At 37.4% G+C, this 17447-nt stretch overlaps 2 protein-coding genes across 5 annotated transcripts; both read right to left on the reverse strand.

Annotated features, from left to right (window-relative positions):
* Positions 1–6544: 6544 nt before the first annotated feature.
* LOC133862456 (NDR1/HIN1-like protein 10) lies at positions 6545–8366 on the reverse strand. Its single transcript, XM_062298280.1, has 3 exons — positions 7812–8366; positions 6848–6937; positions 6545–6751 (listed from the first exon to the last, which is right to left on the reverse strand). The coding sequence occupies exons 1-3, from the start codon at positions 8355–8357 to the stop codon at positions 6689–6691; spliced, it is 699 nt and encodes a 232-aa protein (XP_062154264.1). The 5' UTR covers positions 8358–8366; the 3' UTR covers positions 6545–6688.
* Positions 8367–10997: 2631 nt separating this feature from the next.
* LOC133862383 (ethylene-responsive transcription factor RAP2-12-like) lies at positions 10998–15265 on the reverse strand. 4 transcript variants are annotated; one of them, XM_062298171.1, is made up of 3 exons: positions 14589–15265; positions 11511–12444; positions 10998–11354 (listed from the first exon to the last, which is right to left on the reverse strand). In XM_062298171.1, the coding sequence occupies exons 1-2, from the start codon at positions 14842–14844 to the stop codon at positions 11555–11557; spliced, it is 1146 nt and encodes a 381-aa protein (XP_062154155.1). In that variant the 5' UTR covers positions 14845–15265; the 3' UTR covers positions 10998–11354; positions 11511–11554. The 4 variants fall into 4 exon arrangements, with proteins under 4 accessions (XP_062154155.1, XP_062154157.1, XP_062154156.1 ...); XM_062298173.1 differs by having other exon boundaries at positions 10998–11384; XM_062298172.1 differs by having other exon boundaries at positions 11507–12444.
* Between the last annotated feature and the right edge of the window lie 2182 nt (positions 15266–17447).

The raw sequence follows: 17447 nt of genomic DNA on the forward strand, positions 1-17447 counted from the left end.
CATGAGAGTCGCCGGCGGGCACTCACTGGGACGCCAAGAATGGGGTGATCCCATGAGGGTCGCCAGCGAGGACGCTGGGTCCCAAGGGGGGGTGATTGTGACGTCCCACATCGCCTGGGAATGAGGATGTGCTTATATGTATAAATGCACCCTATATGACACAACACGTTTTAAAGCCGTGATGGCAAAGAACCTATCAGAACTCCGCAGTTTAGCGAGCCGCTGCGAGAGCAATCTCAGGATGGGTGACCTTCTGGGAAGTGAGAAGTCTGATATGGGGAGCCAAAAGCGGACAGTATTGTGTCATTAGGGTTGGATCGTTACATGAAAAGATCTTCAAACAAAAATATATGGGGCAAAAACACTACTAATTCCTAGATTGCATAAAATATAACAGAAAGATGAGCATTCAAACCTGATGCCATAGGATTAGGAACCAAATCCTATGCATGCGCACCTGAACCTGCTAGGTGTGTCTGTTCCCCTTTCTGGGGAGACTGTCCTTTTTGATCCAAGCCTGCCTTTCTGAGGATGGTTTCTGGCAAGACATCATCCACTCCATCATGCTCTGCATCCAGATAGGTGGCTCACTATGGTATTGATCTTCTTCCCCCTTCTAGGGCCTTCTAAACTGCTTGGGTTTGTTTGTGGAGTTGCCACTGTGATTGGCTGGTACAAACCGTTGCTGAGGCCGCTGATGCTGAGATGCCTGGTATCGTGGTTCATGAGACCAAGGAGCTTGATATCTTGGTGCTTGATAATAGGGAGCCTGATACCATGGAGTCTGAAACTGGGCCGCAGGTCTAGTGCCATAATTAGCCTGTCGGGGGCCTTCTTTCTTGGCCTTGGCTTTCTGAGCCTTCAAGAGGGAGCGCTGAGGACGAACATGCCCACTTAGACCGTAGTGATGGCATATGGGAGGTCTTCTGATGGAATGAGGCTTCTGAGTGCCTGTAACATCATCATTGACCTTGTCTTTCCCTTTATCTTCAACAGTGGGAGGAGGAGGCTCTGGGACTGTAGGTTTCACAAAAACAGTCTTTGAAGTAGAAGGAGCATTAGAAGAGGGAGCTACCTACCCGAGACCAGTCTTGTCAGTTGGGCTTTTTTGGATAGACAGCATATGAGTCAGCTTCTCATCAATGACTCTTTCTAGCTGGAGCTGTGTCTCTAGTAGCTTTTCCTCGAGCTATTGTATTCTGAACAGCAATGAACTCTTCTCAATTTGTAAACTATTCAGATCATAGAGGTGCTGCTTACAACCTTCCCTCAACTTCTCATACTCTATATAAAGTATCTTGTAAGCCTCCTTGAGCTCTTCCCCATTGTCACTATGCTCCGAGTAATAAGAGTCCTCTTCTTTAACATGAGGGGCCACAAAGGCCAGAAATTTCTTAGACTCTGGAGCTTTTTCTTCTGACTCATCACTGAGAGTCACATTGTATGCCTTCCCTTTGCCCTTCTTCATATTCCCGCAATCAGCCCGGATATCCCCAAAGCCTGAGCATTCAAAGCATCTGGGTCCTCTGGGATCCTTCTTCTCTTCTTCATCGAGTTCAGCTTCTCTGGGAGCTTTCTTCACTTTTTCAGAAAACTTCTTTTTGAATCGATCATCTTTCATGAGTCTTCTGAAATTCTTGGCTAACATAGCCACAACTTTTTCTTCCTCCTTAGGGTCATCTTCAGATGAAGCTTCTACCTTCTTTTTGGAAGCTTTTAGGGCAATGGTTTTCAATTTCTTGACCGGGGGCAAAGACAACTCATATGTTTGAAGAGATCCTACCAGCTCTTCAATTTTCATCTCTTCTAGATCTTTGCTTTCTTCAATGGTGGTTACCTTGATCCTGAAACGCTCAGGCAAAGATCTTAGAATCTTTTGGATGAGTTTTACATCTGAGATAGGCTTCCCAAGACTCACCATGGAGTTTCTCAAATCACTCATCTTGGAGTAAAACTCTCCAAATGTCTCATCTTCCAACATCTTAATTTCTTCAAATTTTGAAATCAACATTTGAAGTTTGGCAAATTTTACAAGTTTCGTCCTTCATATCTTGTTTCCAAAATTTGTCATGCTTCTTTGGCTGATTCACAATTTGACATTTTTGCAAATTCTGATGGAGAAAATGCTTGGCACAGAGCATGGAGGGCTTTATCATTTGAAAGACAAGCGGTTTTCTGAGGGACTAGCTCAAGTGCTGTATCCTCTGGTTTAGTCCAACCAGTCTCAATAATACTCCAACAATCAATAGATTTCAGAAAGAACCGCAAACATGCCTTCTAATAGCCGTAGTTCGTACCATCAAAGGTAGGAACAGTATTAAGAGTTTGAGACATTGTAAATAAATAGAAGTCAAAAATAAATAACACTCAAGAAATTAATCTTCTCAGAGTGTACCAAGCTCTGATACCAATTGAAAATTGAAATTGACTTCTAAAATAAGTAGCAAGTGTGTGCACAAAGTGTCAACAAAAATAACAATGCGGAAAATAAACGACACAAGGATTTTTCTTAACGAAGTGGAAACTCAATTACGAGAAAAACCACTCCGGGGCAGCCAAACCCAGGATATCCACTATTCAGAAGATAAAGCTAGATACAAGATAGCAACACGCACATATACCCGATGCAGTGGTCGTACCCTTCTCTCTAACGTGTAACCCAACACGAACGCTTCCCAACCAGGTCTTCTACCTGAATGGGTCTTCAATGGAATCCTTTACCTTAGGGTCGTCCCCTAAGATAGACTTCAGTTGTAGCGCAACAACAGCACACTTGCAATGGCTTGAGAGAGGGCGAATCAGCACTAATAATCCTCACAAAATACTCTCTGAGCTCTAGAGGAATTCAACACCGAATTCTTGCAGTTCTCAATGCCCAGAGGCCTCTATTTATAGGCTGAGTTTCAAATGGGCGACTGCTGTAAAATATATGGACGTCATCCGGACGGTGAACATGGGTCGTCCGGACAGACAACTGTACGACCAGAATTTCTGAGATTTTTCGCTGAAAATCTTTCATGTTTAAGAGCCGCGTCCGGACGGTGAGACAACGTCGTCCGGACGGTGCCACGTCCATTGCAAGTAATTTCCATATAAGGCTTCGCGCGTCCGGACCATGAGGGATGGCCGTCCGGACGGTCAATCTTCACACGCAATTTCTATATTTACTGTGCGCACGTCCGGACCATGAAAGGCAGGCATCCGGACGATTGAAGTCGAATCCGCAATTTCCATATCTGTTGAACACGCGTCCGGACCATGCTGACAGACCTCCAGACGGTTGAATTTGAATTGAGATTCTTGCCTAATGTATGAGCGCGTCTGGACGGGAATCCACGTCGTCCTGACGGTTGTAGCAATCTTCCCATATTTAGTTTTGGAAAGAATCGGAAGCTTGATCGAATACTGAAGGGCGTCCGAACGGGCTGCTGAGTCATCCGGACGGATGCAAGCTGGACCAGAAGCTTCTCGATACAATGAAGGGTCCGGACGGAAATACACGTCGTCCGGACGGATGATGCTTTGTCTGTCGGGTCGTCCGGACGGATGGAACAGTGGACAGACGGGCGTCCGGACAGGATGGCACGATCGTCCGGACGGCTGACAGGGAACCGGAAATCTTTTGACTTGCAGGCAGAATCTTCTGAAACACTTCTGAATAGCAGAATCCCTTGTAAAACAGCATATTTACATACAAGTGATTTTGTCCAAACAGAATAAGGCCAATTACAACCTAACAGTTTCAAATCTTGATTTGTTTGTAGCAATGGAAAGTGAATTCCAACCATTGATGGACAATGCAACATAGACTCTTTGTCCAAGCCTAAGGGACCAAAATGTGATTCATAACAAATTGGTGTAAAAACCTGATGGCACAATTGATCGATACAAAGCTTGATTAGTGGCAAAGGTTTTAAACAACGAGATGGAGTGGACTACTCAGAGACTTTCAGTCCAGTGATAAAACCTGCTACAATTAGACTATTGTCAGCACTTGCAGTAAATTTTGAGTGGCCTATCAAGCAACTTGATGTGTCAAATGCATTATTGCATAGTGATCTTTTAGAAGAAGTTTACATGGACCAACCAAGAGGGTTTATTAATAACAACTTTCTATATTATGTGTATAACCACAATAAGGCCCTTCATAGATTGAAACAAGCCCTTTGTGCCTAGTTTCGTAGGCTTACACAAGCACTTCATAATCTTGGTTTTTTCGGTTCTCTAGATGATACATCATTATTTGTTCTTCACAAGCCACCGATACATCTATTTGTGTTGATTTATGTTGATGACATAATTGTCACAGGGACTGATCTCTCTGAAGGTAATGTTCTTACTATCAATCTGCAAGCTAAATTTAAGATGAAAGATCTTGGCTCTTTGTCTTACTCTTAGTCATTAATGTACATCGAGATAGGCAGGGGTTTCATCTAAACAGAGCCAAGTATGTTATTGATTTGCTGCAAAGGGTGGATATGCTTAGTGCTAAACCATATGCGGCCCCATGTACTTTTGGAAACAAATTCACCAAGTTGATAGTGATACTCTTCCTCGTCTGTCATTATACATGCATATTGTTGGAGCTTTTCAATATTGCACTCACACAAGGTCTGATATATCACTCTCAGTCAATCAGATTTGCCAATTTCTCCATTGCCCTAACACTACACATTTTCAAGTTACCAAGAGGTCCTCATATATCTTAAGGGAACAACGGATTATGTTTTCTCTTTACTTCTGGTCCTATTCATTTAAATGCTTATTGTGACTTTGACTAGGCTGGAGACCCTATTCACCGTAGGTCTACCAGTGTGTTATGGAAGTAATATGGCAATAAGTTAGAAGTCGTATTAGAGTAGAATTATGTTACATAATGATAGTTATCTATTTGAGTTAGTCTTTTAATTACTTGTAGCACCATGGTGCATAAGTCATTGAGTAATAGGTTTCTATTGTTCTTTGTAGGAGTTTATCTCCCATTTAGACTAGGAGTTATCTCTGATTAGTTTATTTGTATTAGGGGTTTATCTTAGAGTAGAGGTAGAAGTTCATCTCTTATTCTATATCTCTATATTATGTCTTTGTAATTATTTTATTTATAGGAGTGAGTGATTCATAAAAAGTAAGCAGAATTAATATCAAACCTTGTGTTGAAAAAGGTTTTAAGTTCCCTCATAATCTAAAGGTCTAGATTCCCTTAGAATATAAGGTCTAAGTTCTCTCAGAACCTAAAACCTATCCCGTTGTGTGTTTGTGAAACCATTCACGTAACAATTTGGTATCAGAGCCAAGTTCCTTAGTGGTGAATCCAAGAGTTGATCAACTTGAGCATCAATTTGTTAGCCTCATGGTTATGTTCAAAGGCTTTATCAAGAAATCAGATGAATGGATGTAAAGGATGGAGAAAAAACTCGACAGCCTTCTCTCAAAGAAGTTGTTGGATGAGCAAAAAAATGGAGTCTCATACCCTTAGCAGCCACAAACACTGTTTACCCCACTGCAATCACAACGAAAGGCACCAGAACAGCTACTTAACCACGTAGAAAATCTAGTAGCACAGAACATACCGCACCACTATGTTGTTAACGCCACACCAACATCTGCATCCAAGTCTGAACAAAATGGTTTGCACCATCAACACGGGTCACGAAGAGAATTGTTATTTGAGAAGGCCCATAAGATGCATCATGTTCCACACCAGTTCTTTGCACAAATCATTACACTTGCGGACAAAACCACGATGAAGACAGAGATCCAGCCGCGAGAAAAACTAAAGCAGCTTTTTGAGGAGGAAGTGAACCCACCTTTGGGATGCCTGCCTAGGAAGCGAATGAAAAAGAGGATTTTTCGATTTTGCCCGTGAGGACAATGACAATTTTAAGGGGAAAGGAATTTTATAGAAGTAATATGGGGATAAGTTACAAGTCGTATTAGAGTAGAATTATGTTAAATAATGATAGTTTTATATTTGAGTTAGTCTTTTAATTACTTGTAGTACTATGGTTCAGAAGTTATTTAGTAGTAGGTTTCTATTGTTCTTTGTAAATGTTATTTCCGAGTAGTTTATTTGTCTTAGGGGTTTATCTTAAAGTAGATGTATGAATTCTGCTCCTATTCTATGTCTTTATAATTCTCTTATTTATATGCGTGAGTAATTAATAAAAAGTAAGAAGAATTAATCTCGAACTTTGTGTTTGAAAAAGGTTTTTGGTTCCCTCAAAATCAAAAAGTCTAAAGTCCCTCAAAACCTAAAATCTATCTCGTTGCGTATTTGTGAAATCATTCACATAACACAGTGGCTATGAAGTTTTTCTTGGCCATTGTATTAATCTCTTCGAAAGCTAAGAAGCAGCCAGTGGTTCTAGATCAAGTACAGATGTAGAATATAGGTCCAAGGCGATTGGGACTTGAGAATTATATTGGTTGAGAATTTTTTCAAGGAATTGCAAATTCCTTTAAATGACCCACCACAATTGTAGTGTGATAATATGGGGAGCCCTTATTTGTAAACTCTGTTTATTTCTCTTATCAATGACTTCAATAATTACAGTCGAAAAATAGATCACGCACTGGAAAGTATAAGAAGAGGAAAGTTGTATCCATAGTTGGATTTGACAATTGAAAACTTTAGGAACCATGATTACATTCTGCATCAAAAGTGACCCCTCAACTGATTTAGGGATCTTTATGCGTAGAAAGCCAAAGCGCACTTCATGAAGATAAATTTGGAGTTGGGTGGGAAAGAAGCCTGAAAAAGCAAACGCTTATACGTCATATATCATAATATGTTGTATGTTGAACTTCATGGATCTGCACAAAATGGAAGGAGGAAAGTAATACGTACGAAGTGTTTTTGAACAACCCTTGTGATATAAACTTCACTTTCAAGGGCAAGCTCTTTGTAGTCAATATTAATGTCACAATCTAGGGCAACCTACAAGAAATAGTAACGGTAATAAGACATCAAAAAAGAAAGGTAAATAATTGTGGTCCAGAATGGAATGATATATACAAAGCATACTCTTCTGAGTCTTCTTATGATGACCCATATATTCGATTAACATGGCATGAAACTTTTTTTTTAGGAAAAACTTCACTTATTACCCATAAACTTTCATCACTTTTGCAATCATACCCTTAAGCTTTAAAAAGTGTCAAATTAGTGTATCAATCTTTCAATTTTTTTTCAATTTCAAACCTCCATTAGGAATTTCCATAGAATTCAGTCAAAATTCTCAAAATACTCTGGCCTGTTTCTCCTTGCAATTGTTTTTCTTTTTTTCCTAAAAAAAATAAGGGGTATTTTAGAAATTTTGACACCCCCCGTTAGGATTTAACGGAAAATACTAACAGAATGTTAAAATTGAAAAAAAATAATAAATTGAAAAAAAAAATTTGAAAGATGAATACACTAAATTGACACCTTTTAAAGTTGAAAAGTTGAAGAATATGATTGCAAAAGTGATGAAAGATCAGCAATGGTAAGTAAGATTTTCTCTTTCTTTTATTTCGAACACCGTGCATTTTCCTCCGATAAATAAATGACTTGTCAAAGAAAAGTCATAAAATAAAGAGGATTGTTATACGAACTCCTTATTTTACACTCCTAAGCACTTACTCCCTAATGTGGTGGTCATCACGTCTGCTTTCCACTATAACATGTATTTTGATTACTCTCTTTCTGTAACGGCCATGTTAAAGAGTAAGCACTTGAGAGTATAAAATAGAGAATTCGTGTAGCATTTCTCTACAATAAAAATATGTAAAGCTTCATCAATTTTGGCAAAATGAGATGACATGCTACAAACCTTGATTTTTAAAAAATTCATATCAAATACCAACAGCTGAACTCTAACATCACCTAAAATATTCATCTGAATAATGTCTTTCCTTGACCCATCTTGCAACGAAGCCCCTGCAACAAGTTGGGTGACATTCACAGAATGAAACAAAACCCGCGTTCGCACGCTGACATTGTTGCTGTGAGCAGGCTGAAAGAACCCTGGAACTCGAATAACTCCTATTGGCACCCCTTCATAATATACATTAAGCCGTGAAGGACTATACCTTAGGCCAACCTTGTTAGGATTTTGTGCATTCAGCGTCAGTGTCATAACAGATGAGACAAATAGGACTGAACCAGAATAAGCATCAAGCTCATACCAATCCAATTTTACTGTTTGGAAGGAGAAAAATGGCTTTTCAGGCTTCAAAAGAAAGATCACAATCAAGATAGCCACCCCAACTGCCACAACTATAAACACAAGGAAGATAAGAAGACAGCAGCAGCATCTCTTGAAAGAACATTCAGACAAACAGAAGCAATATTCAGAATTTTGCCTTGGACCATCCATGGCAGAACGTCATCTTGGTGTTTTGGCTGATTAACTTCATTAAACAGCAATGTGAATGAATTTTCTAATTGTTAAGTGGTAATACTTCAACAGGAAGGAGGAATATGATGTCTTTCTTTTGACTAGCATTAATCTATTATTCGTTTCTAGACTGATTCCAAAACCCTTCCAACAGTAACTTTTGCTGGAAGGAATTAATTGCTTTCTTCGAACTATATATATATACACGCATTTAGAGTTCAAATTTAAACAATGGTACAAGATGGCATAAAAAAATTGAAGAGGAAAGAACAGTTCTTTGAGTTAGATTGCCAACAAATGTGTTTGTGGTATCAACTATCGGATCAGCCAAACATACATATTCATGATACTCGCTATTACTTGTTTGTTGAATCTATCTTATAAAGAGAATAATATTTGTCTTTATTCTAGTCCTCGATCAACGTGGCTTTTCTCATAGGTTTTTTATGAATTAGGGTCGTCTACAATTACTTGCTCAAACTTAAGAAAATTCGGACAGGTGATTGTGAGATACTACTTATGGAATCCACCTGACCAAGTAAAAATTGGGCCGTCTAACCACTTATCAAGTCAAGTGAGTCTCACAAGTAGTCTCTCATAATTAAATACCCGAATTTTCTCAAATTCAAACAAATAATTATAGATAATCATAATCCGTTTTTGTTTAGGCTCCTACATCATTGCCAAGTTAGGTAAGTTGTAAAATAAACTCTTTCTCCCATACCAAGGAAATTTCGTCAATCAGATGAACAAGTAATTGATTGTTTTGTTATTAATATGCGCCTTTTTTATTTTTATTTTTATTTTTTGCGGCGGGGGGGGGGGGGGGGGGGGGGGGGGGGGGGGGTCGTGTGGTGAAGACGATACGAAATATATGAGATGAGAAAAAACCACATTTGCAAGATGAGCCCCCAATGGAAATTTGTATGAGCCAGTCTCAAAGACCCTCAAAACAGATATGTTTGATATTTATATCCTCAACTAGTCAGCTTGAAATCATGTGAGGCTGTTAAAATATTAATTTAAATAACTAAATTCATTATTTTCTATTTGTGAACTTTGCTGCCCGAAGCCCCTCCTTGTTATAGAGGTTGTACATTTGCCACTTCTAAGGCTTGTTGTGCTCAAAGAGATTGTAGATCGGGCCCAGACTGATGGAGTTAGGGCTCGCAAACTCCACCGAATGAAGCCTCTCATTGCGAGGTTGTAGATTTAGCCCAACACGACGGTAAACCCGATTCCGAGCAGACCCTAGAGTTCTGACTCTACAAAGAAATTCACAAAATTCAAGTCATGGTTAATAACGGCTTTCCGATTCCAACTACGATCGGGTTGGAATTGGCAAACAGCCAAATTACACTCTAAAAGGGTAGGTAACCAGCCCTACTTTCCTATCAATTTAACTTTTTTTTTGAAATAAATGGCGATTTATCAAAAATTGAACAACAAACAACCCATTTCGCATGTAAGAGGTCTTTTTTCCTTGTTCTTTTCGCTTCAATTGTTAAGAGGGAAATTTATGGTACTACCTCCTTTCTCCGTCAAAATTGAATCCTTGGGTAAGTCGCAACTCGCAAGGGATGTGGAGGCTGGTTGTGTGGCTATGGGGTACTTCATCTAAACCATCATTACCGGGTAGCCTTCCCCATCTTTGCTACCAACCCCACCACCATGTTTAGGTACTAAGTGTCTTTCCCATTTAATCCTTTATCAACGCTGAAAGCAAAGCCAGTGTTAGGTATAACTCCCTACGTGCTGTTAGTTTAAGTTAATGGTCGACATTCGCAATAGGTGATTAGGTGAAGATTTTATCACATGCAGTCCATCAACAAAAGCTCTTTCTTTCTTTTTTCTTTTTACCCGGGCAATCGACAAAAGGTCTTCGTGCCAAATTATTAGGTTCGGAAAGCAAAACATGTCAACATGGGAACCGAACCCTATTTGGTCCCCCTTCTCCTGCCTCCTGGGTGTGTTAGGTGTGTAAACTTTAAGCACAGAATACATGTGATTGGGAATTGGGTAAACCGCGAGGTCGCCACCTTTTGTTGTTGTTGCCAACGATCACGAGTGCTACTGCTACTAGAGGCTACAGCCTACAGGGTCCATCTTCCTAGGTGTCATAAATTTGTGATCCCCAAAGATCCCTCCTGTCTATGGCTCCCACCATCTCAATTTTGGACCTTCTGGAAGGGGGTAATAATCTTTCGAGAAGATTTTAGAACCCCATTTCCTTTTACCTGTAGAATTTACTGTCAAACTTTAAATAAATCGTGTCGTGTTAAGTTGTTAACCCGAATGGCCCGCCCTAGATAAGATTACGTGCAGCACATGGCTGCATAGACTGGACCCAATCTCCCAATGCTTCATGCATAACGTTGATGAGCGACATGGTAATAAATGGGGAGGAACGAAAGTCAAGATCCAATACCAAGGTGTACATAAATTGCTAGATAAAAGTACTCTTTTATTAAATTTGTTTCGAGTTACGTACGCACGAAATGACGATATTGTTGTTGTAGACAGACCAAAGGTACACTTTCGTGAAAGCCGAACAAACATGAGAAAGTTGGGAAGGAAAGCAACAAAGAGTTTCCCTATCCGATCGTGCAAAAGACTATCTAAAGCAGAAGCAGAGAAATTGTATTGCTTTGGACCATTCGAAGCAGTAGGAAATCTACAGCATATACCAATAAAAACAAATTAACAAATCCAAAAATCGATGGCCTCTGGTGAAAGAACCAAGACGCAAACAAACACCAAAGTAGACATTCACGAGGTTCTAGTATTTTATCACAGATCACACACACCATCAGTACAAAGATCAAATCCAGAATTCCAAATTCAAGGTTTCAAGGTAAAAAGGAACCTAAATACCTATATACTCCCCATACAACAGTAAGCTACTTCAACACATCATCCATGAAAAGCCTCAACGAATGCTCATATTGTCATCTTCATCGCAGACGACATCCATTCCTGTAAACAGTAAAAACGATAGCAATATTTCTTTTTCAGAGAGGAAAGGTGAAAAAAAAAAAAATAAGAATAAAAATCAAGCGTCAAAGGAGAAAATGAGAGAAAACAAGAAATCAAGACAGTAAAGAAGAAGACAAAAAGATGAAACTCACTAACATGTAGCCTTATTTACATAACTAGCAAGCATGGGAAAAGTTTGCTCAGTAAACTCCCCCAGCCATGGCAGGCAAGTCATCGAAGCTCCAAAGATCCATCGAGTTTCCACCATCCTGAGTTGTGCTTCCACTAAACAATGTCTCAATTGAAGCATCCCAACTTCCGTCGAGATATGGCATCTGAAAGTTCATCTGGGACTCAAAAGCAGAGAGCTCCTCAGACAGTGTCTTTGGAGTGTTATTTTCAACAGACACCACATTCCCAGACTCAGATTTCAGTTTCTTCTTTGGGTTAGCATCCTCCAAAAACTTAGATTCATCCCCTTCTAGAGTAGCAGAAAGAACAGAAGAGATTTCTGGGGTCTTAGGGCCCTGTTCTCCCCATCCAAAGTCGGAACAATCAAATGAGTTACTACCCTGATCGGAATTAAAGTACATGGGGGCAGCATCAGAGGAAACAAAGGATTGGAGTCCAACATCTCCATTGACAGGGACGGAGTCCATATACCCATACTCATTGGTAAAAGGTTTCTCTTCCATCAAACCCATGGAATACTCCTGATCAGAGATGTTCCTGAAATTGAAATTTTGGTCCAGGTTGGGCTGGACAGAATTTAGTTTTGCCTTGGGAAGTGGCTTCTGCATATTTACCCTGACTGAGCTCTTTGAAGAAGCACAGGGAGTCTCATCAGGGAAATTCACCTTAGCTTTCTTCCCACGAATTCTCCGTGCCTCAGCATCATAAGCTCTTGCAGCTTCTTCTGCAGTGTTAAAAGTTCCAAGCCAGACACGAACACCTTTCCTTGGATCTCGAATCTCAGCAGCCCACTTACCCCATGGACGCTGCCGGATTCCCCGATACTGATTCTTCCTCTTCCTCTTAGCAGATTTCTCAGCTTGCCCATTGAATTCCACGGATTTTATCGTCTTAGATCCTTTAATAACAACAGAAGAAACAGACGCATAATTCACATTCAAAGTCATAATATAAAGACATCATGGTAAAAGTTAAAAAGCCAGGCAGGAAAAAATTTATAACACACTATAACAGATTAAGATAACACACACACACGTGCGAGGATGATCGTTTAGATTGCCAAGAGACTTCCACAGATTTTAATAAAGTGTACAATAGCATGGACCAATCAAGGAAGACGTCATCAAATTGAATAAGTGCAAATCAGAAAAAAATAATACTCATATCATTCAGAGAAAGAAAAAAAAAAAAAAAAAAGCATATGTTTTTTGATAAGTAAAAATAAAAAACACATCTGCCAACAAAGTTTTAGAGAGAGACACAGAGAGAGAGAAGCTCAACAACTTTTAACTTAAATAACAATATAAAGCAATTCAACAAAGATAATCAAGCATTAGTAGATAAATCAACATGCATAAGGAAAATTAACCTATCAGTGGAATTTGAATCGATACTTTCAAAACTGATCCTCAACCATTTTAAGCAGTTAGAGGTTAAGAGAACAATAAATTTAAAGACAACCATCCATGATTCAATAGTTGATAAGTTGTGATCCAATTTGATAATAAAGCCTCAAATTCTATTTTTTTTTTTTTTATGAGTAAGAGAATTGCATTAAAAAAAGCGTAAGGCATCCCTAAGTACACAGAATATATACACAAAAGCAACCCAACTAGCCCACATAAAAAACCCAAGAAAACCCAAAAGGAACCCACAAGAAAACCCCTAACAAGCATAATAGTAACCTCCACAATACAATAGAAACCCCCATTAATAACCCCCGTAATACAATACAAGCCCCTAAAAAGCACCCAAACCAACCCCAAAAACCCCCAACAGGACCCCCTAAACCCAAAAGCCTCAAATTCCATTTCTCCAGTTTCAATGATCAATAAAGGTAAAAAGGCTTCACTCTTCTAAAAAGAAAATAAACATGATCTACGTAATAGAGCAGCCAAAATAGGAGCAGGAGAAATTGGTAACTATTGACTAAAATCTTAGAATGGATATAACCTTGATTCATTGATTGATAATCATAAAACTCAAACGAGCATTAACTTTCTACAAAATTAATATTTGAGACTTGATACAAAACGTGTCATGAAATAAAATTTTCCATATCCCAAACGAAGAAAAAGAAATGACACTAAACAGAATGCAGCAGATCATCTCTGATAGGATCAACAAAGCATATAGAAGAATTCAACTCCTGTGAATAAAAGTTGTAAGGTTTTCAACTCCAAATGTTTAAATATAAAAGATCTTGATATTTTGAAACGTATTTTGGTTCTCCCTGCGTTTCTTAGCAACCAAGCAGGCACATTATACTTCCATATAACTAAAATCTGCAAGATAAAATGTAAATTATCACCGACAAAAAGCGTTGTTAATTTCCACAGTCGAGAGAAAATGTAGCAACTGAGAGAGTGGGAGGGAAGAATAATTGACATATCAAAGGAGAAAACTTTCTGTTAAGTTAAGGCCTGATTTTAAAAAAGGAAAATTTTTTTTAACCAAAAAAAAAAAAAAAAAAAAAAAAAAAAAAAAAAAAAAAACGAACACATATTTGATACTCAATTGTGTTATTAAGAAAACATACCAAGGATTTATAGATCAGAAAATCTCTACCCAACCAAGATAACCATCAAAATAGTTATCAAAAAAAAGATTCTAAAAAATGGCCTGGAAAACAATATGTAAACATGAACCCTCCTACATCAATCAAAATACCCAGAACATATACTTTACAGCACCGCATCTGAAAACCTAAATCAATAAATGACACCAGCAAAACACTAAAACTTATTGCAAAAAAAAAATTAAAAATTAAAAATTTTTAAAAAAAATTGCTAAAAAATGACCAGCAGAATAGCAAATCCAATATTCATACAAAAAATTATCCAGAAAAATTTACTTCAACCGCATATAACGTAACACAAAAAAAAAAAAAAAAAAAAAAAAAAAAGCCAAAATATTAACTTCCAAACAACGCACAAAACAAATCAACACCTATAAGAAAGAAATTAGAAATTGAATAAAAAATTAAATCATACTTGATCAGTTAAATCATAAACCAGGAAACAAGCGGTGTAAGGATGGTACCAGGGATGCGAGCAGCAGAGAAAGCGTAGGGCTTGACATCGGCCACTACGACCTCCTCGTCGTCGTCGGCATCGGATACATCGTCCTTGAAATCGTTAAAATCAGCCTCGAATTGGTCGTTGTTGTCGTCCAACAGAGGCTTCGAGAATCTGTTCCCGGAGATGGATTTCTTGAGATTGGGCCACAGGTAATCCGCCGTGACCCGCCGAGACCTGGTCGGCGGGATGAAGTCGGAGATTATAGCTCCTCCACACATGGTAGTATTTCTTTTTCCTTTGTTCTCAGAAGGGCGAAAGTGAAAATGTTTTCGGCAACTGTGGGGAAAGGTAGGATTTGTAGGTTTTTTTGGGTTTGGAGTTTTGTTTCTGAAAGAGAAAATGTATTTCTTCGAGTTTTTAAGAGTGTGCCTGACGAACGGAGAGAGGTTTATATATTTTGGTAGCAAATTGGTGGAGGGTTGGCGACAATGCGACCTGGAGGGTCATTTGACGTCAATGCCCTCAGTTCCAATTTTGATTCACGACAGTACCCCTGCTTGGAACTTCAATTTACGGTTGTAGCCTGTTACTGTCTGTGAGAGTCCGTTTGGGATACACGTAAAAATCTGGCGTCAGAGTATTCATCACGTAATTGCTGTATTCGTATAAACCTTTTGCTTTTTGTTTTTTTCCTTCAAAAAGATGGAAGATATATAATTTATGAATGCTTTATTGCTCCTACAAATTAGGCTTCTACGGATGGTTTCATTTTACATTTATTCTATCATGCTAAGCAGTAGTTTCAATCAATTTTTAAATTTTATTTTACTTTCAATAAAAGTTGATTCAAAGATTAGTCGGGACAGCTGCGTCAATATTATGTAATAATTATGAAACAATCTTTGAATTTATATAGAATTGATCAAACTTACAAAAAAAAATATCTTAAAGACAGTCGCCTACACTCCTACAGAAGTGTTACACATCATTTTTTTTTATTTTTTATTTTTATATATATCTCTTCTGTAAATCTATCATTGAATCTGTAAGATTCAGATATAGTTACAACAAATTCAATGGTAAATTTACAAATCTCTTGAACAGCGATGTACAAGAGAATACAACCAAACATTTCTCATACTCCTATATTAAATTGAGAGTAATACTACATGCCATCATTTTATTCTATTTTTATCTGTCCAAAGTTTATGTGGCTTTTAAAATTGTCATTGGATCAAAATTCAATAGTAATCCATTTCAAATTCAAATGTGATTTTAAAATATAGTATATATCATTACTCTTAAATTGGTATATATATATACATACAAGAGAATAATGTGTAACATATCTCCAAAAAAAAAAAGAAAGAAAGAAAGAAAAAGGTTATAAAATAAAGTTGATGTATTACATGTATGGATATGGCTGTCAATTTTTTATACGATTTGCGAATTCAACATGAAATTAAAGTATTAAGTTTGATAAGTCTGACCCGTTTAATTAACTGAGTCGAGTTAGGATTAACTTATATAGTATTATAGTCATATTTTGACAAAACCCCAACATGACTTAAACGAAACCCGCCACGAATTCAATATAAAATTAGAGGACTAGGGTTGAGGATTTGATTCATTTAATTAAATGTGTCGGATTATAGGTCACTTATATAGTCTTATATTCATACCTTGACATGACTCCAATTCGATACACAAATACAAATTGCCACCCTTATATAAAGATGGATTGGGTACATGGTCAAACCCCATGAATCAATTCATAATTTAGCTTAAAAGTTTTTTCCATTTAAATCGAAATAGTCAACAAAAAAAAAAAAAAAAAAAAGAAAAAAAAAAAGAAAAGAAAGGGAAACAACAATATTGTAACTATCATAAGAGGTGATTTATTATTAATAGAATTTTTTTTTTTTTTTTTGTAACAGATTTATTATTAAATAGTTGAGTTGAAGATAATGATAAAATAGCACCATAGTATGCGGTGATTAGAGGATTTGTATTGAGGAAATACATTGTTTAGATCAAAATATCTATTGCATAAAAGATCATGTAAACTTGTGTTTACTCAATTGTCCAATACTTCAATATGACTAGACGTTATCGAAAAATTAGATTTTTAAAACAAAGTATTGGATGTAAACTGTAATTTATTCAAAGAGTTGTACAATTATATTCGTTTGGAGTAGAAAATTATATTCAAGAACCTAGTTCCTACTCATTTTTTAATTAAAAATTAAAAAAATAAAAAAGCATCTTGTTGACAAGCAAAATTTTGGCTTTTGGGGAATTAATTTGGCAAATTAGCTGTAAGCTTCATGAAAAGTTTAAAATAGTTTTTGAAATTTTGAATTATTTATTGGAAGGTTAGGTTGGAAATTATTTTTTGAAGAATTTGTTAAAAAGTTTCGCATGTGACCCTTGATGCTCCTCAAAACAATCTTCAAGGCTGGCATACCTAATTTTAGAGGACTTGTTTCATTTGATTTGACCGACAGGGAAAAGTCAATTGAATCCACCGAACTTTTATTGAATTCCCGAGTCCCACTGACTCAACGCCTCATTTCTTACCATTTCAAACTGTGGTTTCTTTCTCTAACTGGTTTTGGAGCAATTCAAACTTCACCTCTTACCATCTATAAATAAATAAAAAAGAAGAACTTTACCCTTTACCCAAAGGCTGCCATCACCCAAAGGCTGCTTCCTTTTCATTTTTTTTCTTCCCAATTTAGGAAACTAAATTTTTTTATTTCTTTATTTAAATACAGTTTATAATAGCTTTTTTTTTTTTTTTTAATTGTTCCTTATACCATTAAAATAGTATTTCTTTACAAAATACAATGTTAGAACAATTTTCACTATGGTGTGACAG

This window comes from Alnus glutinosa, chromosome 3 (genome assembly GCF_958979055.1).
Source record: "Alnus glutinosa chromosome 3, dhAlnGlut1.1, whole genome shotgun sequence".
Taxonomy (NCBI): domain Eukaryota; kingdom Viridiplantae; phylum Streptophyta; class Magnoliopsida; order Fagales; family Betulaceae; genus Alnus; species Alnus glutinosa.